The 24,568-nt window shown below is 46.6% G+C and overlaps 1 protein-coding gene across 1 annotated transcript in view; it reads left to right on the top strand.

Annotated features, from left to right (window-relative positions):
* LOC142574760 (endothelin-converting enzyme 1-like) overlaps positions 1–24,568 on the top strand; it is a 102,780-nt gene that overhangs the window by 52,469 nt on the left and 25,743 nt on the right. Inside the window, exons 11-13 of the mRNA XM_075683778.1 lie at positions 11,684–11,881; positions 14,155–14,387; positions 20,918–21,058. Coding sequence (XP_075539893.1) covers positions 11,684–11,881; positions 14,155–14,387; positions 20,918–21,058 — 572 coding nt within the window. The remainder of the gene's footprint in view (positions 1–11,683; positions 11,882–14,154; positions 14,388–20,917; positions 21,059–24,568) is intronic.

Below are 24,568 nucleotides of genomic sequence, written 5' to 3'. Positions count from 1 at the left end.
CGAGTAGACAAAAGGAATAGAAACTTTATCGACTTTAGTCTATAGACAGTCTCTAGACTTTGTATCAACAAAAGTCCAAATCTATAGAAAGGTAAGGTCGTCTATAAAAAGTCTATAGACTTTCTATAGAAAGTCTAAAGTCATTTTTGTAAGGGGTACGAGGGACAAGGAATGGATGACACGAGCGCTGACTGACAAGAGAAAGTTTATTGCTTGACAAATCATTATAAACACTTAGGTCGCGTGGTAGGTACTGTATAGGCAAGGGTGCCGGGAAACACGCCAATAAAAAATTCAGTTTTTTTATGCAGTGTGAAATGGACGTCTGGCTATCACGCGAGTCGGAGTGTATATGTGTGTGTATGCTTTCAATATATCTCGTTTTGTTATCTGGTACGCACCATGCGACCTAAGTATTTATTATGATTTGTCAAGCGATAAATTTTAAGTTGTCAGTCAGCAGTCGTGTCGTGCGTTCCTTGTCCCCAGTCTTTTTTCGGCCTGCACATATATGTAAAAAAGTATTTTACAAGTTCACTTTACACGCATCAAAGTAGTTCGGAAGAATTACAGGTTTTTGTAAATGGTGGATCATTTAGAAAACCGGTCCTGCTTGTATCACAGGCTGCGATATTGTCGTGGACTGCCTAACCCAGGTACGGCTAAAGTGAAGTTAACTTCAGCAGTCACGATCGAACGGGCAGGTGTGTACTAGTGCTTCAAACATCGATTGATCAGGTCCGAAATCAGCGTCATGTTTGGCTTAATGCTAAATTCAACAAAACCGACGTAAACATGGCGAAGTGGGAGTTAACTTTTGAAGATACAAATATAACAAATTTCAAATTATGATTTTGAAGAAGCCCAGAGAGTGACAGAGGTTTTGCTGTATTTCCTCACTATTTTTACGGAATAGTGAATGGCTTCAAAGCAAGGGACCACATGACAAGCTGTCGTGAAAACTGACATGCTTGGGAGATATTTTGATTGCAAGAGATGAATATATTTCACAATAACGTCATCTATACTTCTAACCCACACAGCTAAAATGTGTTTGTTAACTCTATTTGTCAAGTAAGAGAATAAAACTTATGTATGATATTTTTGTGTATTTCTTTGTCTAGTCTTATTACACACTGTGTAACTGTCTTCAGTACTCGTCTTGTGTATCTGTTTGTGCAATAAGGCCCCTTATGTATGGTTAGTCTATTGATAAGGCACGTGCGCTATTATCGGAGTATTCGCGCAATACTTCTTCAGAGGACTCATGATCATTTTCACAGCACATAGGCAGACAAATATTACCCAAACCAAAATTGAGGAGACTTCTTTCTAAACAGTAGTTATTTGAGAGCACAGGCAACAACGCGGTGCAAAGGTAACATGGATGATTCTTGCGTGAAAAAAAATCTACATAACATTGGTTGCGACGTTCATAAGACTTCAAAAAATATGTGTTTAGCTGTGTAAACAGAGAGTCAAACGGACGTAGTCAACAATTATGAAGAAAGCTTTCATTTACTGGAATCTGAAGAGTGGAATAGACAAGCACAACCATTGCGGCAGTGAAAATAGTCCGGCTCTCACCATTCCGAAGAGTTCAAAGAAGTATAACTAGGTGGATCTCCACTCATTGAAATAGAGTGGGACTGCAGGGCCCCACTCGGCAAGTCTGATGGGGAAAGATATTGCGGTATCTCAGGATGGCCTTGAGTACCAGCATATGGTTTTACGCATTCGTAATTTGATTTTAATTCATAAGGCGCGTAAATGAACAGTATCAGCTTGCTTAGCCAAAAAGAAAGGCATAACTTTGTTCCAAAGCTCACTTATTAACTTGGAGTTCCATGGTGATAGCTTTTTTTATACTGGTGCGTCGCACATATTGCCGAATACATCTTCGTAACAATTTTGATTTACATCTGCGTTCAGACTTATACTACAGTCATTGTAGACAACAGATCTGCAACCTATACTATGCAAATAAAGAACATGCCTTTTTTTAACTGGCATATTTGTCTGAAAGGCCTTAGAGCTGTGGGCCTACAGGAATGCACAGGAAATCTCGCTTCCGTTTGATTCATGTGATGCTATATTTGGAATGGTATTGCGGGCCGTCTGAATGATCCGCATGCGTGCGGTCGACGTCAAACGTTTATGTATCGTAGGATCTTGATTAGGAGATATTTTCCGCATGCTTAGCCCACAGCCTGTGCACAGCCCGCACAGTCGATTCGAACAATGTGCTATAGCATATGCGCACAACATACGGGTGTGTTTTAATGGCTATGGTCAGAGAGTACTAAAAACTTCGACATTTCCTCATGTATCCCGCAGTGCATAAGCCTTTGAAGCCCCGTGGTTGACAACGGTAAAGTGCAAACGCAGGCAAACTACGACCACAGCAAGGCGATTCCATCTGAACATGTGTACAAAATGCAGGTGATAAGAAGCACATGCTCAGAAGAGTTATCAAATTGTCCTTTTCTGCTTACTTGCTGAATATTTTCAACCACCTGGACAATTAAAACTTAATTAAAAAGCTTGGAAATGGAGGATATTTAAATAGATCTACTTAAGTTCAACTTAAAAAGTTAAAAACTGCTTAAGAACGAAATGCTTAAGACATTCTCGCAATACCGCCAACGTGTTGTCGTTATCATTGTTTTTTCCAGGCGCAATTTATTGTCGCAGGCTGTTTCAAACAGCCGCCTAGAGCCATTTCTGTAATTTTGGGTTATTATCATATATGTTCATACTGAGGAGAACGATGGATCCCTTATTTACGCTGATAACAGCAGCACATGTTTCAGTGCTGAAGAGTGCAACTGTCACAATCTGACTAGACATTATGGAGTAACGTGACCGTCTCCTTCTTAACGTCAGGCGAGAACAACGAGAGCGTTCTTATCAAGCCGCAATATCGCTTGCATCATTTTAGCGTAAATAGTTGCGTCACTCAAGGGCGTCTCCTAGGGCATGACAGTTATGCTCTTCCAGAGCTGTTTCAGTTTTCTTGGTGACACTGGCCGGAATTGGTTAGGCTATATAATCTAGAAGCATCAAGTTTTTTAATGTTTGGAAAGTGGTCTCGAAACTATCCGGTTGACGTGCTTCGAGCATCGCAGTAGTGTTAATGGGGTGCTGTACGGTACAGTTATTACATCCTGGCTTTATTACAATCTCCTCAGGTGAAAATCACGTAGCCGCCAGCGCTAGCACGGTGCTGACCCACTAGGTTGTTTCAGCGGTCTAATGAAGCACTCTCCTCGTTTATAGAAGGTAATTAGTTTCAAAGTAGATATCATTGGCTATAACGACATGATTTTCTTATCTAATCGGCTGACGACTCGCGAGGAGTGCGCAGAAGTGGGGAGGGACTCAGCGGAGCCGCCGTACCACCCTTGTGTAGTGAAAATAGATAACCGGCTGAGGAAAGAGGTGCCGGCGTCTCCGATTGATCCATTTCCCTTGCTAAGCCTGCGATGGCTCGTCGACGATTGTGATGACGCGCAACAGGGCGTTAAAGATACCACAAAAGGGATGCTGAGGGAATACTTGGCGGAGTTATTTCATATAAGTCCAAATGGTCTCGGTAAGCGACATTTTTGTTATACATAAATAAATCAGCTCTCGCCGGCACACAGTATCGGAGCGATCAGTGGACAGCCATTTTACATTTCTTTCGGAATGGGGCTACTTTCGTAAAGAAAGAGCTGTTTGTTTCCTAGCAGTACAAACGGGGTGTTTGCCGAGTGGCACCGCGCAACAGAACGTGCATGCTCAAGGAAGCTCGCCACGGCGCGCATTGGCCAGGGGATAGGCATTCCAAGCTTTGGATTAATGTGATACGCTTCCCGCATCGGCCAGGGTCCCATTCCCGCGCGGAGACCAGTCAGTGCCTCTTGGCACAGCTTAACGGTGCTTAATGATGGTTTGGTTCTTTTTCAACTCACAACTGCTTTAGTGGATATATATATATATATATATATATATATATATATATATATATATATATATATATATATATATATATATATATATATATATATATATATATATATATATATTTATATATATATATATACACATCGCCTCTCCTCCTTTAGGTCTAGAATGGGTGTCCATGATAACCCGGTGGCTTGATTTGGCGACCACTGAGTCCTGTGTGTGGTTGTGATGCCACGGTGTCACTTGCTGTTCCGGTTGCCTGTGCATGAGGTCTCGGTGCATCCCTTCGCGGCTCTCGTGCCTCCCCCCTCTCCAATGTCTGCGGCACCGGTGCATTATGTGCGCATGTTGTTCGCTAGGGCTTGGGAATCTCCAGATTGGATCCACCGTTTCTTCGTGATCTTGATCTGCAATGCTTGTGCACTGCCGGACGGGATCACGGTGACGCCTGCGTAGCCGTACTTCCAGTCGCCTTCACCAGGAACGAACCGCTCTTCTGCGTTATGATCACCGGTATCCAAGCAGGAGTTCCAAGGAAGTTCCGCATTTAACTGGTAGCCCCAGGTCAAGCTGCATGAGGTGATTATTTGAGGGTTAGTCCTCATGGCATGTCGCTGAAGAAGTCATGATGCTAAGTGGCATTGTAATTTTTCTGCCAATCATTAGTTCAGCTGGCGTATTTGTCAGTTGCCATTGAAGGCGTGGAATGTTGTCGATAGAGAAAGCGTGCAATACTACATTGCACAGAACCTTTAGTTAGCTTCAGCAAAGCTCGCTTTGTTTGTGCCACTATCCACTCAACTTGGACGTTAGTTTCCGGATGATATGGTGCACTCGTCTAGTGTTTGATGTCGTTTCTGGGCCAGAATTTCTCGATGTGTGTGGACATGAAGTTTGGTGTGGTGTCGGTCACTACGTAGCACACAGAAGGTTGCAAACACCAAACGCAAGGCATCCGCATCGCATGGGGATGGAGTCATTTTCATGGCCTTCACTTCCAACCATATTGTGAAGACATCCGCGATGATTAAGTATGATCATCCATCAAGTGCGCCAGCCAAATCCACGTGAATAGTCAGCCACGCAGAGGATCCAGTGACTTTTTAATGTCAGCATCCAAGCCTGGACACCAGAAATGACTGCATGCCGTGCCCTTCATTGACACAACGCCGGCATTGTTGGCGTGCATCATCTTAAGTGCTTGCTCTTGAGCGAATTTTGCCACGATGGCTCGCGAGCCCCTAAGTACGCACTCCTTGTGGATTGAATGTTCTTTTTCGCGTCGTTTGAACGCGGTGAATTCTCTTACAAGCCACTTTTTCTATTACCCTCCTGGAGTCCGTGGTGTACAGCAGCAAACACTTTTCCTTTGTGAGCTGTGCCAAACGCTGGCCTGTGAGCGGTGGTCGCACAATGGCTATGAGCAACAAAATATCTCCTCGGGGTGCAGGTTTGCCTTGTTCCCAGGAAGCGGGAGTCTGCTGAGAGCGTTGGAGTTTTGATGCGTTTTTCCTTGGCGATAACGGAGCTCATAATAGCAGAAGCCAAGCATCAAACACCAACGTGTCATTTGCGGAGACAGCATCACTGAGATGTTTCTTTTCGTGCTCATTATTCCCAGTAATGGCTTGTGGCGTGTGTTCACAGTTACGTGACGGTCTGGGACGTACTGGTGGGAAGGCTTCACTCCGAAGGTGATCCAAATCCCTCCTTGTCCACTTGTCAGTAATTTAATTTTCTAGTGTTCGATAGGTGAAAGCTATTGGCGCTTCCAGACCGTCATCATTCATTTGAGAGAGGACGGCTCCTTCGCCGTATAGGAAGCACTACATAACAAGATGAGGTCGTGTCGCACATCATAATGGCTCAGAACTGTGTCCGCACTCAGAATGGTTTTCAGATTTTGAAAGCCAGGGCTCTCTCGTTTTTTCCCAGTGCCATGCTACGTCTTTGTCGAGCAATCTGTGTAAGCTTTCGGCGACTGAAGTTCGGTCTTGGAGAAATCGTCTGTAAAAGCTGCGCATACCGAGGAAGGTTTGCAGCTCCGTCTTTTTCTTTGCGCTCAGGGCCTTCCGTGATAGCATTACGCTTTTCGGCTGTGGGCCAAACGTCCTGTACGTCAGCGTGATAGCCGAAATATTTCCCGGAGGATGCAACAGATGCGCATTTTCTTTCGAAACACGCGGACCTGCGCTTTGCAGTCGTTTGAGCACTGCGCCTACGCACTTTAGGTGTTAAGACTCCACCTCTTCCGTCGCAAGAATATATTCGAGGTGCACACCAGCTGCTGGAACAAGTCCTGAAACAACAGGGCGTCACGGTGATTCCGAAGGGAACTTTGTATAGTCCCTTTGTTGTCGTCACGACGAGGACTTCTACCAAGCTTTCGTCCACTCATAGTTGTTTGCATGCCTGGTGGAGGTCAATCTTCGAGAAAAACCGTGAACCTCTCGCTGAGTCAGTACCTGGATCGCTGTTGGAAGAGGGTAGGCTTGTGGGCTGAGTGCAGGATTCACTGTGTAAATGTAGTTACACAGTGAATTCCCTGTGTCTCTATGATTTCCTGTGTCTCTAGTCGTTTTAGCTCCTCGTGTACGGCTGTGCCAAGAGCTAGCGGTACTTGACGACATTTTACAAACCTTGGCGTAGCCTGCGGTCTATTATATATTTATTTTACCCTCAGAGTACACAGCACATTACAGAGGGGGGTAGCAATCGAACATGAATATAGCAGTCTGATAATAGGCAAGGAATAATTGAGCAAAAAACATGGGTTAGACGATATAGCAGCACTTCATAAGCACATAAGCCCAGAATTACAATAATATTGATACATGCATATTTCGTGTTTCTTGTGGCCGATGCACGCGGGCGCCCCGACGAAGACGACGAACGCTCTCTGGCTCTCGAGCTGTAGGCTGAACTGGCGAGCGCTGCAGTTACCCTTGTAAATATACTTTGTAAATAGTCTCCAGTCTCAATCCTTGGTTCGCGTAACATTTTGGTGGAGGGTGCCGTGCCCCATCCTCGCCACGGAGCTCCGCAGCGGCCGCACCATTCTGCTTTCCGGCTCCCGGTGACGACAGCTCATCTCCTTCTACTCCTGCGACCCCTACAACAACGTACGTTACGGTTAGCAATCCACGCAATCCTGGCATATTCTCCGGCCAAGATAATGTCGACGTTGAGGACTGGCTCAGCCTGTATGAGCGTGTTGGCCGAAACAGCTGGGACCCTACGATTATGCTAGCGAATGTCCTATTCTACTTAGGCGGCACTCCTCGTCTCTGGTTTCGGGCACACGAGGACGAGATCTCTAGCTGGGATGCTTTCAAGGAGAAGCTCAGCGACCTCACCGGTCGGCAGCTGGCTGCTAGAAGAGAGCTTGCTGCCCGAGTTCAGTCTTCTACTGAATCATATGTCTCGTACAAACAAGATGTGCTTGCTCTTTGCTGCAATGTCGACGAGAATATGGCCGACGTCGACAAAGTCAGCCACGTTACTCAAAGGGATCGCGGACGACGCGTTAAACTTGTTGGTTTTCAACAATGTGTCCACCATCGACGTTATTGTCAAGGAATGCCGCCGCTTTGAGGTCGCCAGAAGCTGCCGCGTCATTCCACAGTTCTCCCGGCTCCCTAAGACGGCTGCGACGTCGTCTTGCGCCGACCTTATGGCTTCACCACCAAATGAGTCACCCATACTGTTCGCCGCGAGCTCGAGGCTACAAGTCCTGCGCCGTTCCATCCACGCCCACCTGACCGCAACCCTGCCTAGTGGAGAACTCCGGATGACAAGCCCATTTGCTTCCGTTGCCGCCGCATTGGTCACGTCGCTCGCCACTGCCGGATCTCCTGGACGTCGCCGTATTCAAGCGCCTTTTCCCCGTCTCCTCGCCCATATACCGACCCGCGCCGTTACTCGCCTCGCTGTATGCCTCCTAACTCTGACGTATCCGTCGATGTCAGTCGTCCTGCTCGCTCGCCGTCACCTCAGCGCCGTCGGTCCCGATCGCCCCAGCCACGCCGCTATTCGTCGCCGACGAATTATGGACCCTGCCGGACAGAAAACTATATACAATAAATATATAAGAACACGCAGAAGTACAATAAAGAGAATGGAATTACACAGCGGTTAAAGACCAGCTAATTAACTGTTAAGGCGTTCTTAAAACGTAATGAATCGCGAATGCCCTTTATAGACCCAGGCAGCTGGTTCCAGTCTCTGGCAGTCTTAGCCAACAATGAAAATAAATGGGTAACTGTGTTGTTTTTGGGAACGTGAACCTTCTGACGGTGGTCGAGGCGCGCTGATAAGAAAGGTGCGGCATGTATCAACAATGAAAAGAGATGTGGGTGATGATAGTAAGTCTTATGAAAAAGACATGGGCTAGAATATTTCCAGCTGGCGGCAGGTGAAGGAAGTTGTGATGATACTTTCATGGAGGTCACGCTGGATGTTCCGTAGTATTTAGATCAGATAAAACCTGTGGCGTGGTTTTGTATTGCCTCGATGTTTTGGGTTAATCTAACATGGGGGGATACCACAGCGCTGACTCATTTTCCAGCTGTGGCCGACGTATCTAGTGTATCTAGCTTAGCGGAAGCTGGCAGAGTAAAATGTTTCTACGGAGGTAACCTAGAGTGCGGTTGGCTTTAGATTTGATATGTTGAGTATGTTTATCCCAAGATAATTTGTTGGTTATATGGACACTTAGGTATGACGTTACTGATTCTAATGGTTGGTTATTTATGAGATAGGCTGAATGCCCCGTGTTAGTATGAGAAATTCACATGGCCTTGCATTTACTGATATTTAATTTCATGTGCCAGGTACGGCGCCACTCGTGCACAGCGTTCACATTTCTTTGAAGAAGGGGGAAGTCAGTATTACTAGTTATTTTACGATAGATTACGCAATCATCTGCAAACAAACAAATTTGAGAGAGAATGTTAGTGGGCAAGCCATTTCTGTATATTAAAGATAGCAGTGGTCCGAGCACGGAGCCTTGAGGCTCGCCAGAGAAGACATGTGTCGCAGCTGACACTGCCTCATTTGCAAAAAAGAACTGAACTCGGTTAGTCAGGGAGGCTTCAATCCATTTAATTATAACAGAGTCGATATTAAGTAATTGTAATTTATGTAAGAGGAGACCGTGGTTTACTTTGTCAAAAGTTTTAGCAAAGTCATGAAATACGCAATCAGTAAGAATACCAGAATCAATATCGTTATGCAAAGCATTAGTGAACAAAAGAAGTTTAGTGTCACACGGAAATGTCTTACGAAGTCCGTGTTGAAATAGAGTAAAAAATTATTGTTCTCAAGAAAGCGTGCAAGACGTGAGTATATGCCATGTTCCATTATATTGCATGCTACTGATGTAAGTGATATTGGTCTGTATTTACGTGGGTTAGACGTATCGCCGGATTTATCAATCGGTATGACTTTCCCTGTTTTCCAATCTATTGGTAGTGATGCAGTATCAAGTGACTGGGTGAAAATGCATTCTAATATGATAGAAGAGTATCCCTTAGTGTTCTTGAGAAACTTGGATTTGATTTCGCTAGAGAGCGGTAATTTGCTGATTATAGCGCGAATAGCAGAAGAGTTAAGTGTAATAGGTTCCATCACAGAATACTTATATTGGCGGAGCAGTGGGCAATCATGAAGCGATGCTCATGAGCAATTAATTCCCGAATGAGTCATTTAGAATGGCTGCGCAGTCATGATCAGGTACCGCAGTACCAGATGATGTAGTAAGCAATATTTTGTTGCTATGTTTTCGCTTTGCAATACTCCGAAAACTTTTGGGTTTGGTTTATGCATATTAGGAAGAGTACTATTTAGAAAGGTGAATTTGGCTGTTCTTTGTATCGACAGGTATTCTGCAGCAATTTCTTTATGTGAAAACCAACAATCCAGCATCTTAATTTTTTTAGCGTTTAGGTATCGCCGCTTTTTCTTCTTATTTAGTCGATTAAGCTGACTATTGAACCAAGGAGCTGAGTTGCTCCTGTGCTCACGTCGTAGGGCAATATAACGATTGATAGTTTCTTGAATCTTGCTTTTAAATATGTACCAGTTCATTTCAACGGTGCGTTCGAGACAGACAAGACATTTTCAATGAAAGTAAGAAGTTCGGAATTTGTGGCTGAGAAGCTGGCTTTTTATAGCCCCTGATAATTTTACAGTGTTTACATTGTGTTTTGGCTGATGTGCATTGGCTGACCGATATCCCTGTCGAACCGCCCTTTGAACACGCCGCCCACCGCACCGTTCAAAAAGTTCATAGAGCTTTAATGTGGCCAAGGCGTCGATTCCGGTGATTCCAATGTCCAGAGTCCGGAACCAGTCTCGTCCGAGGACGCTATGCGTTGTACGTCCTTTGCGTTGTACGATGTACAGCTTTGCGGTTTTGGGATTCAGCTGCACTTCCACAGGACAGCATCCCGGCAGCCCGCAGTTGTGCAGAAGATGCAGGGCAGAGGTACTGAAAAGCCTCATTGTGGATCCCTGAATGAGATGCTCCGGAGTCTATCTTCGTTAGCAGTGACTGCCCGTTCACAGTCAGTTCGATTGTGATTGGTGTTGACGAACCCACATACTCACTGTTCCAGACGAAGAGATCGCCCACTGAATAGGTCTGGGACATGCATTGGCGAATCTTGGGTCACTGAGGTGCTGCGGATGCGTATCTTTGCTGGTGCGGAGCTGTGTAATTCAATACGTTCTTTCTGTGCAAGAAGGCTACTGCAATGTGGCCTTTTCTTCCCCCACCTCGTGCGCCGCATGGGGAGTTATTGTCCCACAACTTGACTCTTCCTGAAACTGAAGCTGGAGCCTGGCACAATTCCAGGTAACCTGGGTCCCGAGCAAAGCTGTTTTGCGGCTCTGAAAGGTCGCTCGAGCACAACGCACCTCGCCCCGTTGAGTTGCAAACCCGGAGGAAAAGACGCCTGTAAGTCACTGTGAAGCCCTCGAAACACCCATCCACCTATTGTGACGGTGCATGCAAACCCGCAGGGAACAACGGCTGTAATTCACCGTGAAGTCCTCGGAGCAACCCCCCCATCCGCTTATTGTGACGGCAGTTGCAGACAAGAAGGGCACTACCGGAGGCAAGTGATCCCTCGGACCGCAAAGTCCATGGAGCGACCCTGTGACCCGAATGTGACTACAGTCGCACGGGCGCCTACCATTGGCCGAAAATGACGACACCTGAGCGGGATCGACGATTGGCCGAACAGGATGTGTCCTCGAGACACCGAAGGGGTTAAAAGCCAGAGACCGGGAACACAGAGAGGGCGAGCATTCCTTCATGCATCTTTTTCAGGCTTCTTGCCACGGGCCGCAGCGTCCGAGTTGCTGCCGGCCAACAATGACTTTATGACTGTCAATTTCTTTGTATCTTTACTGTAAATTAATGTAAATAAACCTCCAGTTTTCATCTCAATGTCCTGCTCAACCTCGGCCAACCCCCGCACTCACGGCAAGGTGCGATATCTGGGGGGACAGAAATTTGGAGTGTCCTCCAGATCCAACAGTATTGTGCCTTCTCACTTGCCGACTTGTCGCTGCATCCGCTGCGTCACTGATTCGGCTGAGGAGCTCGGCTGTCATTAGCTCTACGTTTCAACTTACACCTACTCTTTGCACGTGTGTTTTTGCTCTGGTAACTACACTGCATACTCAGAAAGATAAGTTATTGTTTCTTCTGTACCTTTTTCACTAGATGCGAACACAGGAGCAGCTGGCCGAGCTCGTGACATGATTGGCAACATCAAGGTGGCGTTCAAGCGGTTTCTTTTCGCATTTAAGTGGATGGGAGACGAAGTTCAGAATCTGATGGAGCATAAGCTTGCCGACACGGCTGCGCTCGTCGGATACCCGGAGAGCGCTCCTGACGCACACGGACTGAACGACTACTACGGTACGAATTTTAGCGGAATCGAAACCTTAGGGTGTCTAGCCATTCAATTCTGCTGACGCTAATTCCCATGGTGCACAGATTTTCAGATTAACAAATAAGCTTTAGAAGAAGCTTAGGAGCGCGCAACGAGCGTTGGAACAAGAGACGATAGGCGAAGCGTTAAGGAACAGGAGTGCAGCTGCGTGAATTAGAGAACAATGGTATCCGATATCCTGTGGTTGATGTTAAGAGGAAGAAATGGGGTGGGGCAACCCATGTAAGGCATAGAAACGCATTACATAAACGGGTGTCAAGAGGAGGGAAGCGCAGTCGAAGACTACATAGAGCTATATCGGGTGCTTCAGCGAACACTTTCAGGGTTTTTTATAGGTTGCCTCTGGCAGATAGCGCAATTCTAGTCCATGAGAGCTGGCCTACTCAAGGGGGTGGACACTACTTGCAAGAAAACTTGAAATGCATAATCTAAAAATTAACAAACGTTCACTAATTCACTTTTTACCTAATTACCTTATGGCCCATATTGCAATTTACAAACTCTAGCCGTGGAGTTCCGAAGGCGGATACACTTGGAACGAATTCGCAGGATTACACCAGTTTCGAGATATGAATTCCCGAACTTTGAGGAGAAATCCACTGGCGTTCCAGTTACTCTCTTAAGAGAACGTCGTTTTATGCATTCAAGCACGAAGGTAGAACGCCAACGCATTTGTCCGCAGAGTTGGGGAACTCATATCTCGCAACTGGTGTCATCCTGATAATTCGTTCCAAGTGGATCCGCCTTGCGAACTCCACGGCTAGAATTCCTAAATTGCAATATGGGCCATAAGGTAATTAGTTAAACACTTAATTAGTGCATTTTTATTCATTAGTATATAGTGCATTTACATTTTTTTTCTGCAAGTAGTGTCCGCCGCTTCGAGTGGGCCGCCTCATGCACTAGAATTGTGCTATCTTTCACAGGCAACCTTGAAGAATTTTTGAAAGTGTTCGCGTAAACGCCCTGTATATAGGCGATAAGCAAAACGCGAACAAGGTGAATGCAGGAGCCAACGTTTCGACAAGTGGACTTGTCTTCTTCAAGGCCACTTGTCGAAACGTTGGCCGCTTCATTCACCTTGTTCACGTTTTGCTCATCGTCTTGAATTTCCATCTCCCGCATTCCCCGTGTTTTCCCCGTATATAGGTGGTGTGATGAAATTAAAAAAGTTACAGCACGCATAAATATGATTAAGAGGCAAATTCGGAGGCAGTCACGCTTCACTGCACCCCCATTTTTTAAGGATACTTTGAAAATTGCACCTATCTTGCGAAATGCATGATGGAATCTCAACGCTGCAGAATTCAAGTAATATCGAAACCGAGCCTGCTGGGAGTGTTGGAAAGGCAGCACAGCTGTCACGTAACACGGAAACACCCACTGACTAAAAGCGTCACGAAGTTTGAATTACTCCACGTTACGGCAGATTCTGATATGGCACGCTTCGCCTGGCAAACATACGTGCCGTGACATGCGATAATTCAAACAGCCTCTATGGCGATGGTTGACGCAACACTACGAGTCATTGTCTCAAAGTAGTTGAAAATCAGTCACAAGCATTTCGCGATTAAAACGAGCAACTGTCACAACAAAGCTCAAAGTTTGTTTTTATGTGCTGCATAGTGAACCATCACATATCACGAGTTAAACTGAGGAGGGGGCCAAATATACAATAGGTGAACAGCTGCGCTTAGGAGCACGGCTCACGCTACATTCGAAAGCGTTAAATCACTTCATTCTTTGACAAATACCTTGAGCAGTGTAGTAAGCAAAGGAAAAGAATGGAGAGCTGGGAGAACTGGTACATTTTTTTTAGAAAACTAGAGACAACGCTCAAAGGACGAAGGACAATAACAACATGTCACAGCGCCGGTGCTCTTTTCACTGTCCTTCAGCCTTTGTACGCTGATCTTAGTCTTCAAAAAAAAAAGGGGAAAGCATGGTAGTTAGTGGCCAGGCTATGTAGTTCATTAGAAGCCAGTAAGTACGTGTAACGAGGGTCACCATCCTGACAGCTGCTTCGACATTATGATGCAGCTGTTGTGTTCGGTCAGATGCCATAAGGTCACTTTCTGTAAGAAGCTCAAAACGTCGTGGCGTGCTTAATTTCAACATTACCTAAGTTTGTCCTGTGCCCGTTAAACAAGTCTGCAGCTAATTTTACTTTGGTACAGTGCTCGAATAGGCTCACTGCGTTTCATTACAATAGTGCCCTTGACTTCGGACTTCTCTGCAGACGAGCTGGACGACTCGACACCTCCACGATTTTTTCACGACTGGCGCAAGGCCCTCGAACTCTACGCAAGGCGCCTCGTCCGCGATCAGGTGCACATGCTGTTCCTGTCAGTGAAGGCAAACGTCTCCTACTCACCCGCCGCCAACGCCATTATCGTGCCTGCGGCGAGCTTGCAGCCTGGTCTCTTCTTCCAACAGGGTCCCGCCTCCGTAAACTATGGAGGACTCGGCACAGTGAGTTCAATCGCTAGGATATCCTTATGATTCGGTGGGATAAGTATATGTGCAAAAATATTTGCTTGAGGTAATCGCTATACAAGCGTTTCAGTTCGATTGTATTGTGTAATTCCTAGAAAATAATTTGCACCATGACCGACCAGCGGATTGCCGTGCATGGCTTAGTTAGAGAACGCCGTGTTTTGCAAGAAGTAGCAATAAGCATCGTCAAAAGTCACCAAGGGTCCCGAAAGCAAACGAGGGGTTTCATGTCCTTAGAACACACTAAATGGTAATATAACGTTCAGCGTTATAGAAAATAGCATTTCTACGTTTGGAAGATGACCACTGTTATCAGGGAAAGAAGGTTCATTAAAATGTCACAGGTAAGGCAAAGCATTGATTGCGATGGCAAATAATTAAAGAACCGTACGACGTAAGACTTCAAGTTTCATTGGCCGTATAAATTGCCGCAAACATTCGCTAGCCCATTTAACAAGCACGTTGTCACGCGCACAGAGGCAAACACGAACGAATCTCACTCGACGACCGCGGACACTCGCTGTCAAAACGCTTGCGGGACGAAGAGCAACAGCAGCGGCGATCAAAATACCCTTCATAACACATCTCGCGCGAGAACGCAGGTTTGCGAGAACACGGAGAGCACGAAGCCATCATCTGTCTCATTTCCGCTAGCCTGCGAACCCACAGCTGATTGCGTCAAAGATGGCACGTGGGAAACCGCGCTCAGCCGCCACAGTTGGCGTACAAGAGGAGACCGACACTGAGCTGCACCTCCGCTCCCCCCCTCCTAGCGCGCGCACATCTCCCCTCCACCTTGCGAGCGCGAGAACACACTGCCGCATCAAGCTACCCTCCTTCTCGGCTCACCCTCGCCAGCTTTCGCTCGCACCTGCATCGTGCGGCGCGCGGCCGCGATGTTATCGCACTTCGACCATATGCGGAACATGACGCCGACGGCGGAAAAATCACAATAAAAAAGAAACAAGAGAACGTGCAGATCCCATGCAGTGTGGAAATTGATGTTATGCGAAGCATTTGGCGGGCACTTGGCTATCCAAGGTTTGTGTGGGGTTCCACAAATGGTTACCGCGTGAACCGACGTACTTATGCAAAGTGAATAGCTGTGTGCGTGGACTCGACAGCGTACGCGTGTGCAAGGGCAGGAGCACGACGACGACCACGTCGAAGACGATCGTACGGCAGCAAGGGAATTTCTACGCCGAGAGCTCGAAGGGAGCGTGTACGATGTGACGATGGTTGGGTTCTATATGGGCAGCGGACGAGCGTAAGCGAGAGAAGCAAGGATCGTGACGTCATCAGTAACTACGTCTTATACATTCGTCCGCACCTTATGACTATGTCATGTGGCGTATGTTAAGACGACGATGGCTTTGTACTCCGGCTTATAAATGTTAAAATGTGATTAACTTGGCCGATCTTGAAGTTGGCACAGCGTCGGAGGGTTTCTACGTAGCGCAAACTGCCACGAAAAAAGTGCGCGGCAAAGTGGGTCGGCCTCGGAGATTTTGGCCTAACACGGCGCCTCATAGCACGAGCTGTCGCAGGTAAAAAAGCGACAAGATGGCACGTGACGCATGCGCCGATTGTTTCAATGACTTTGCTGCCTTTTGTACGACAGATGCAAGCGTTTGATCATGGCTTACTGGTTAGAGCACCGGGCTGATGTGCTCGGACGGCCAAGGTTTGATTCCACCGTAGATCACACATCGTTTTATGATAGTGAGGCGAGACAGAAACCAACCTACCTGCAGCGAAGCGATGAGAACGAGACAAAGAACGCTTCGCATCAAAAACGCAAGAAGAAACAATGCAGGATGCAGCGCCGTCATTAAGTTCACGTACCAGCTAGCCCTGACTTCATGGATATTGACAGTGTCACAGGTGAACTGTTTTACCAGTAAAATAGAGAGACGAAACACAGAGAAAGGAAAACCAGCGCACTTCCTGCGGTCTTTCTTTTGTCTGTGCTCCGTTTGTCGTTCTGTCATATGCCGGTGGAACACCTCCCAATCCGGGAAGTCGCAACAACAGACAGCTAAGCTAGTTGGTAAGGATTCATAATACAAAGAAGGGGCGCGTTCATGTGTTCGTTCATAATGCATTCGTGTTTCCCAGTTTTCTTCTCTTGTGTTCGTGTCTGCACGCCTTACTCCTTCTTTGCATTATAAACCGGGAAGTCACGCTGAAGTTCAATAATCATAATTGAAAGGTAGTAATTGAAAGTAAACAAATGATACCAGCTCAAGTTCGCTTGGAGTAGCTTTTCAGTGTCCCTCTAAGAAAGAGGGTTTCTTTCAATACCTGTATTGGAAATGGTACAGATCCTGCCACGGATATTGGTACTGGCTCGCTAAAGGTAGACGCCTCAATTACTCCGCGGCATAAGGGTGGCCCTCATCTCTCGAGTTCTCATGTGGTCTCACTCGCAAGAATTGACGACGCAAAGATGAGCGTATTCTTATTGAGCTAAGGGGAACCGGTGTACTCTGCTTGACTTGACAAATGACAGCCATCCTTAAACCTCTCAAAACGGAGCAAAGCTGTGTAAAGAACGTCCAGTCCGAGAACAAAGCAACTCTACCATGAACGTTCCTGGCATAGGAATTGACACACACTTTGTTACTGGCTCTTAAAGTGTTCGCATAATCGTCATCAGGTTAAAGCTGTAAGCATAGCAATGCGTCGAGTAACTAATGTGAAACAAAGAAATGATAAATACACGGACTGCGGTACACGCTTACAGAATAGAGATAACCGAACATTTGAAGCTTAAGTGAAAGCTGCGGCGAGGAGAAGACGCCGAGGTCGAAGGCCTTTTTCGAAAACATTGCAGCACTATGAATAAAGGACAAGCAAGCAAACACGTACGGTGTTTCTCCAATCCCTACAGAGAACACTGCTAAATTTTTACCGTAGCCTAAATGTTCTGTGCAAGTTTGTGGGCATTTATAGTTGAAGTCTCAGGAGCCAAATGTTATGAACCAGTGGGAGACCGCGTTGTTCAGCTGTGCACCGGAAGACCAACTCAAGGCAATCCAGCAGGCCGAAGATGCCACCAGGGCCCAAGGGCTCGAGGCCGTCATTTAGGTAGAGGCCTAGGTCTCAAATCTGCTGTGCACAAATAAAGTTTATTCCTCCTCCTCCCCCCAAAGAGAAAAATAGAGCACATTCAATGTACAGAGGTACATCAGTGACGTCCGTCTTTTCATGTATACCTAAACTGACCGAACGAACTCCAGCGACGTAAATGTATTAGGACGAGATGATGAATGAGTTTTCAAATAAATAAACTTTGGGATTTTAAGCGTCAAAACTGCGAACTGCGACCGTAGAGGGGGAAAACCGGAATTTTGACCACTTTGTGTTTTTTAACGCGCACCCACTGTACGGTACACGGCTATTTCTGCATTTCATCTCTATCAAAATGATGAAGCCGAGGCCAGAATTTGATCCCACGACCTCGTGCTTAGCTACACAATGCCCTGGCCACTAAACCGTCAGACGAGAGAAGTTTTCTTACCAGCATATGTTTCTTTGAGGAATATGACTGTAGTCCTGTTCAGGAATGGTTCCATTCCACCGATTAATTTTCTTGTGAGAGAACCGCCGCTTGAAGGACTCCTCGTAGAGAGAAAGTGCTCATTATCGTAATAATTGCCCGCATCTCCCATTTTATTGGGGCATTTAACTTTACACAGGACCAACGAGGGCAAACGCTGGTCATTGGGGAGGATAAAAAGCAACGGCCTTTGTTATCCTAGTTAACGACGACGGCGAAAGACTGCGCTTCCCAAACTTCTCAGCACATATAAGCCATAGCTATGGCGGGATATTACGCGCACTAAGACTATCAGTGTTTTGTGCGCTATCACTTATGGTAGATATTCCCGGCTACATCTATGGGGTGCTGAGTTGGCACCACCGCTGTATCTTTTCATTGGGCGAGCCATGCACATAATTCTACTTTATCTAGCCACGTCGACGCCGTGCAAGGCTTTTTAACGTGACGAACTGAGTGAATGTTTGTGTATGGAACCATGACCATGCTTCGCATTTAATGTTCTGCAGATTTCGGTAAACAAATAATCCAAGCGCTTTACATGCGAATAAAAGCAGGCCAATCGTAGCCTGAAGCGTGATCAGCGACGCAAACACATTGCCGAAATTCAGGGTGTCCCACATAAATTTAGCCAAGAATTCAAAAATGAAAGGCTCGTCGGAAGCGAATTGAACCGAACGCATACTATTCGCATTGACATATAGTAAGTCGTACAATTTTTTTTGTTTTCCCCGTAACTCACTAATTAAGTTTAATTATCCAACTTCTTTATTATTGGATGAGGGCCCAAGTATGATGCTCAGATTTGTAGAGAACCTTGAGAAGCCATCGATCGAGTCGTTTCTTGTACGATACCTCTCACGTAGTCCTTTTTTTGCGGGGTTGCAAAGAAGGCTCGCGAAATATGAAAAAAAGTCACGTGACCGAGCGTTTGCGCAGTGGTATTGTGGTGGTGTCAAAGGTGCGTTCGGTGAACAAGGTCGGCAGCACCGTGACTGGCGACGAGGAAGTGGCAGGGCGTTCTTTATCTCATCCGCAGCGCTCGGTCAGCAAGATGCGTTTTCGCCGTCATCCGACGGGAGCCGACCTTGTTCACCGAACGCACGCTTGATATAAGCACGTGCGATACCACTGCGCAAGCGCTCCGTCATGTTGCTTTCTTCATATTTCGCGGGCTTTCTATGATACCCGGAACAAAGTACTCCGTGAGACGTATTGTAAAGAAAACTCGATCGGTTGTCTCTGAAAGTGCTGTACAAATCTGCGTATCATACTTGGGGTCCTCACACAATAATTAAAAAATTGGGAAATTAAACATAATTGATTAGCGGGTTATGGGGAAGAAATTGTGTGGGTTACTATAGGCTATTGCGAAGATTATGCTTCGGTTCAATTCTCTTCCGACGCGCCTTTAATTTTTAAATTATTGGCTCAAGTTATGTGGGACACCCTGTATATTCGAAGCTCTTAAGTGGCTGCTGCAATGGTAATCAACATTATTCGAACGAGGAGTATCTTGGGCTGGAGTCGACGTCTCTGACCTCTGCGCAAGCTTTTTCTTCACTTGAGTCAATGTTGAGCTGTGTGATAAGCGGGGAAACTGTGGTTGGGGGACGGGCGCTTAGGTAATGGTTGTCTGAATGAAGATGAAAAGTGAGAGGTGACAAAGGGATTTCTGTTTGTCGGTTCCTCAACAACGTTTTTCCAGTGTTGAAAGCTCCATGTCTCCGTCGTCTTGTGGATCTCTTACAGTTTCAGTTACCAACCGCAGTTGTGTACATATTTGGCAGCTGAATGTCAAATGTTTCTGGAACTTTCTTTGTGAGTATGAAATTCTGTTAGCGCCTTTTTGTACGCCGTGCTCACAAGAAAAGGTTTAGTGAAGTTTATCGGCATTGTGCTGTTAATCAGCTATTCAGACATTCTCTCGACTAGGATATAGGCACTTCATCTGCTCGAGCACTGCTAACAATAGGCCTCTACCGCTATTAAAAGAACGTTTCTGCGCTATGCTGGTGCTGGCGTTCTGCACAGGCACTTGCCTCATAGGCCACTCATGGCGCAAGCATCTTTGCTTTCGTGGCTCTCTTACTTCTTCGTTTCCATCATATGGTTCAAATATGGCGGTAATGTTCTCTTCAATCTCTTTGCGCCATGAACCACGTTCCAAGTACAGTCCGCGGAACCAAATGAATATCCTTCGAATTGAAAACTGTGGGTAGATATATGCAGGACTAAATCTGGAAGAAAAGTGCTGCGGCTTGTATTACGACTTATAGTACGACATATTGCAGTCAGAAGATTGGAGAACGTCTATGAACCATCAAGCTTACGGTTTATCTTTTGTTAATATGTGTCCTAAATATAGAAAACAACAACTTGACGAACTATTTTGAAGTGAAAAAATGAGTATTCTGGGACTCCTCATGGAAGTGCATAGAGCGCCTTCAGTTGTCCTGGCAATATTGCAATGTGACCCTATAGGGGCGGGGATTGGTCAGTATATTTCAGGTCAATATAAAACCAAAATCTAAAAACACCCATGTGCTTAGATTTAGGCGCACGTTAAACAACCCCAAGTGGTCAAAATTAATCCGGAGTACCTCACTACGGCGTCCCTCATAGTCACATCGCAGGTTCGGTGCGTAAAACTCCATAATTAAATTATTTTTAAATTATCCCAGTTGGAAAAGAAACGCTAAGTGTTAAGTGTTAAGAAACGGAAAGTGTGTTAAGTTTTCATCACATGTTTATTTTCCTTCAATTTGTCCCCACCCCCCCTGCAATAATGCCTTTGTGGTGCTGCAGGTACTTGTATAAATAAAAATAAAATAAAGGGTCAAAGCGAACCATTCAGGTCATTCACCGAAGCGAATTCAAAAACACATATTTAGTAGGTGCTGATTGATGTGCTTTCTTAAACGGTGTTATTGGTTTTTCGCAGGTCGTCGCTCGTGAAATGACGCAAATTATGAACTTGCAAGCTTTGACACTTGACCAGCCGACGGCTGTCGAGTGGAACGGCAGCGACACGGCCAAGCACTATGCCTCCAGCGCTCGCTGCCTGTTGAAGTCTCAAAAAGAGGTCGGTGTCCTCAAGCCTATCATCACTTTTTCGCATGCGCCAAGTTGTCTCTTAATGCCGCTCTCACACCTCTACACTTCCAATTGTTCCTGATGGGAGTGAACATTTTGGTTACCGTCGCTCGGTTGCGACGATTTCGCCCGTCCTAGCGACGCTGCAGTGAGCCTCGTTACAGTTTCCACGCTAGGGAAAGGCGTCACTTTGTCTTTGAGACACAATGTTGAGAATGTAGACGCCCTGCTGGCATGTCTCTTTCTATAGGGCGCATTGGATGCTCAATCGGGGATTAAATTGACTACAGAAGCCGACAGATATAGGCCGGTTTCTTCGTAAGCATCGATGAAGGGTGAAACATTTGTGTGACTCCACGTAATACGGATTCCATTTGACGCTGTAGATCCAACAAGGCAACAGTTGTTCATCAATCGCGACTACGTAGTATCGAGTGACATTTATTTAAAAATGAAACTCCGGAGCTTTACACGCAAAAATCGCAATCTGATTATGAGACACACCTTAGTGAGATGCTACGGGTAAATTTTTTACCATTTGTTGTTCATTAACATTTATACGGTGTAAGGTAAACGAGTGCGTTTGAATTCCGCCCTCATCGCACTGCGGCTGCCATGGCGGGGATCGAACACACGACCTCGAGCTCAGCAGCGCAATGGCGCAGGCGCTGGGCTTTACTGAGGTGGCTGCGCGTTTTCTATTAAAAGCGGCACACTGTTATAATCTACGTGGTTGCTCCAAACGAGTCGTGCTGTCGTACTATGACTCGGATATAGCTGCTTAGGAGGGCAGCCATTTGGCATGGCGGTCAAGTGGTCTTACCACCTTAGAATCTGTAGAGGGGAACTGCCTCAGAGAACTCATACTATGTGGTGAAAAACGGCAGCTGGTTCTCTGAACAAAAAAAAATATGACCGTGGTGCGTTGTCGTACCCTGTCATCATCACAATTATTCGCAAAGCCACAAGAAGAAGCAAGTTTCATGAAATAGAAAAAAGATAACCATCCACGTGACGCTAATTTCAACTTCGCAAAACGCACTAAATCACAGAATGTGAAAGAAGTTACTTGCATCCGAGCGGGCAGAAAGCGAAGCTTTCTTCCTCTATACCCTGCTCAGCTTTTTTTGCTTCCTGGATGTACGGGTAACAAACCCGAGTGCCGACAGCTACTGTAGCCGCGCTTACACGAATGCGACCGTGGCCCACCGTATCGCATTTCAAGCGCATGGAATTCACGTATATGGTGGTAACGCGCTAGGAATCCAATTGCAACAGTGCGCCAGGAGAGAGTATAGATCGAAACCGTGTTACGTGTGGTGCATTCACCGAACGACGAAAGTCGGGGTCATTGTGGTCCCGACGTCAAACATTCCACCAAGTCAATATGGACACTGAGTTGCTGACAGTTACGGCAAATTAGACGTCGGCATAAGAACGAGATGACGGAAGTTTTCCCAGAACTTCACCGAGTGACTTCAGGACGTGGAGTAGTTTTACATTATGGCGTCGTCAGTGAAACACTGGGTCTGGTTTCCTTGCTCCCCCCTCCCAGGTTCTGCTTGGCGGCGCATGGGCTTTGTATCAACCTTCCCCTCCTTGGAGCTGGTGGGCTGTGCCGATACGAAACTACGAACTGGTTGATAGGAACATTGACCGTTTGCATAGTGAGTGATCTAGGGAAGATGAAGGGTTTTTTAAAAGACATCTTGATCATATTTTTGCGCGCGAAGGAGACCGTTTATAACCCTTACGGATGAAGGGGACCGTTTACTTTAGGTTGCGAAGGTGATCGCAAGAGCGGCAAGCTGGTTGATCAACTGAGCGTCGTCCTCTTCTTCCTTCCCCCACTCGGGACCGCAAGCACGTTCACTGGTCTTCGTTTTCTTCGTGCGTAGCATTCCTCTCGTCGCAGACGAAGCCCGCCGGGCGAGTAAATCCAATTGCCTTGACGTGAACAATTTCAAGCGGGCGACATGGACCACTTGTGTCTTGGCAGCTCTTCTACCACTCGCCGTGAGGCGAGCTGTGTTATACGTGACTTCCGTGAGTCTGTTAATAATAACAAACGGTCCATTGTAGGTGGCCAAAGCTTTTGGCATAACCCGCGTTTCCGTACTGGAGTCCACAGCCAGACTAAATCATCAGGGCGATAGGTTACCGGACAGTGGCGAATGTCGTAGCGTGCTTTTGATCTGTCCTGCGATGCCAAAGTGCGCAAACGAGCAATACGACGAGCTTCTTCGGCGAGGCAGAGAGTTTTGGCGACAGTAGGATTTTCGTGACTACAGAAGGGGAAAACAGTGTCGATTGTGTACCGGGGTGGCCGTGCGTACAGCAGGAAGAAAGGGCTATAGCCGGTAGTCTTGTGCTTGGTGGTGTTGAACGCGTACGTGATAAAAGGCAGTACGTCATCCCAGTTCTTGTGGTCGGATGAAACATACATAGATAGCATGTTTGCAATTGTTCGGTTGGTGCGCTCCGTAAGCCCATTCGTTTGTGGGTGGTATGGTGTCGAGTGACGCAAGTTGGATTCACACAAACGAAGCAGCTCCTCTACAACGTCGGCTGTGAATTGTCATCCATGGTCGCTGATGATCACGCGAGGCGGACCATGTCGCAGGATCACATATTGCAGCAGGAATGTTGAAACGTCAGTGGCAGTTGCGGAGGGCACGGCCGCCGTCTCACAGTAGCGTGTGAGGTAGTCGACGCAAACAACTATCCAACGGTTTCCTTTGGTTGATTTTGGAAATGGGCCTACGAAGTCAATGCCCACTTGTTGGAAAGGCGTGCTTGGAGGCGGGATCGGCTGCAGGAGACCAGCTGGAGCAGTAGATGGCCGCTTGTGGCGCTGACACTGCATGCAGCTGGCCACATACGTCTCAACAGACTGTCGCATTCCAGGCCAATAAAAATGTTCCTGAATCCGGTAGAGCATCCTCGCCGAACCTAAATGGCCAGACGTAGGGTCGTCGTGCATAGCACTCAGAATCGCTGTGCGAAGGCTCTCCGGTACCACTAGGAGAAAACGTGCGCCAGTGCCGGAAAAGTTCTTCCTATACAGGAGTCCATCACGTACACAGAAACGGTTTGCTGTCGTCGAGGCGGTAGTAGCGGTGAAGAGCGGTGTTAATTTATCGTCTTTTCGCTGTTCGGCTTTGAAGCAGTCGAAGTCTGGAAAACGCGGCGACACGGAAGCCACGAGGTGATCGAATTCGTCGGCTTCACAGTTCGTAGTGCTAAGTGGCATACGCGAGAGGCAGTCCGCATCAGCGTGTCGTCGACCGCTCTTATAAGAGACGGTGAAGCTTTATTCTTGCAGTCGGAGCACCCAGCGCGCAAGGCGGCCCCAAGGGTCACGAAGATTCACAAGCCAACACAATGAGTGGTGGTCGGTGACCACTGTAAAGGGGCGTCCATACAGGTAAGAACGAAACCGCTGAACCGCAAATATTAACGCGAGGCATTCTTGTTCCGTGACAGTGTAATTCTGCTC

Source organism: Dermacentor variabilis, chromosome 3 (assembly GCF_050947875.1).
Source record: "Dermacentor variabilis isolate Ectoservices chromosome 3, ASM5094787v1, whole genome shotgun sequence".
Lineage (NCBI taxonomy): Eukaryota > Metazoa > Arthropoda > Arachnida > Ixodida > Ixodidae > Dermacentor > Dermacentor variabilis.
Note: the sequence above shows the minus strand (reverse complement) of the source record. Positions and strands in the feature narration are given on the sequence as shown.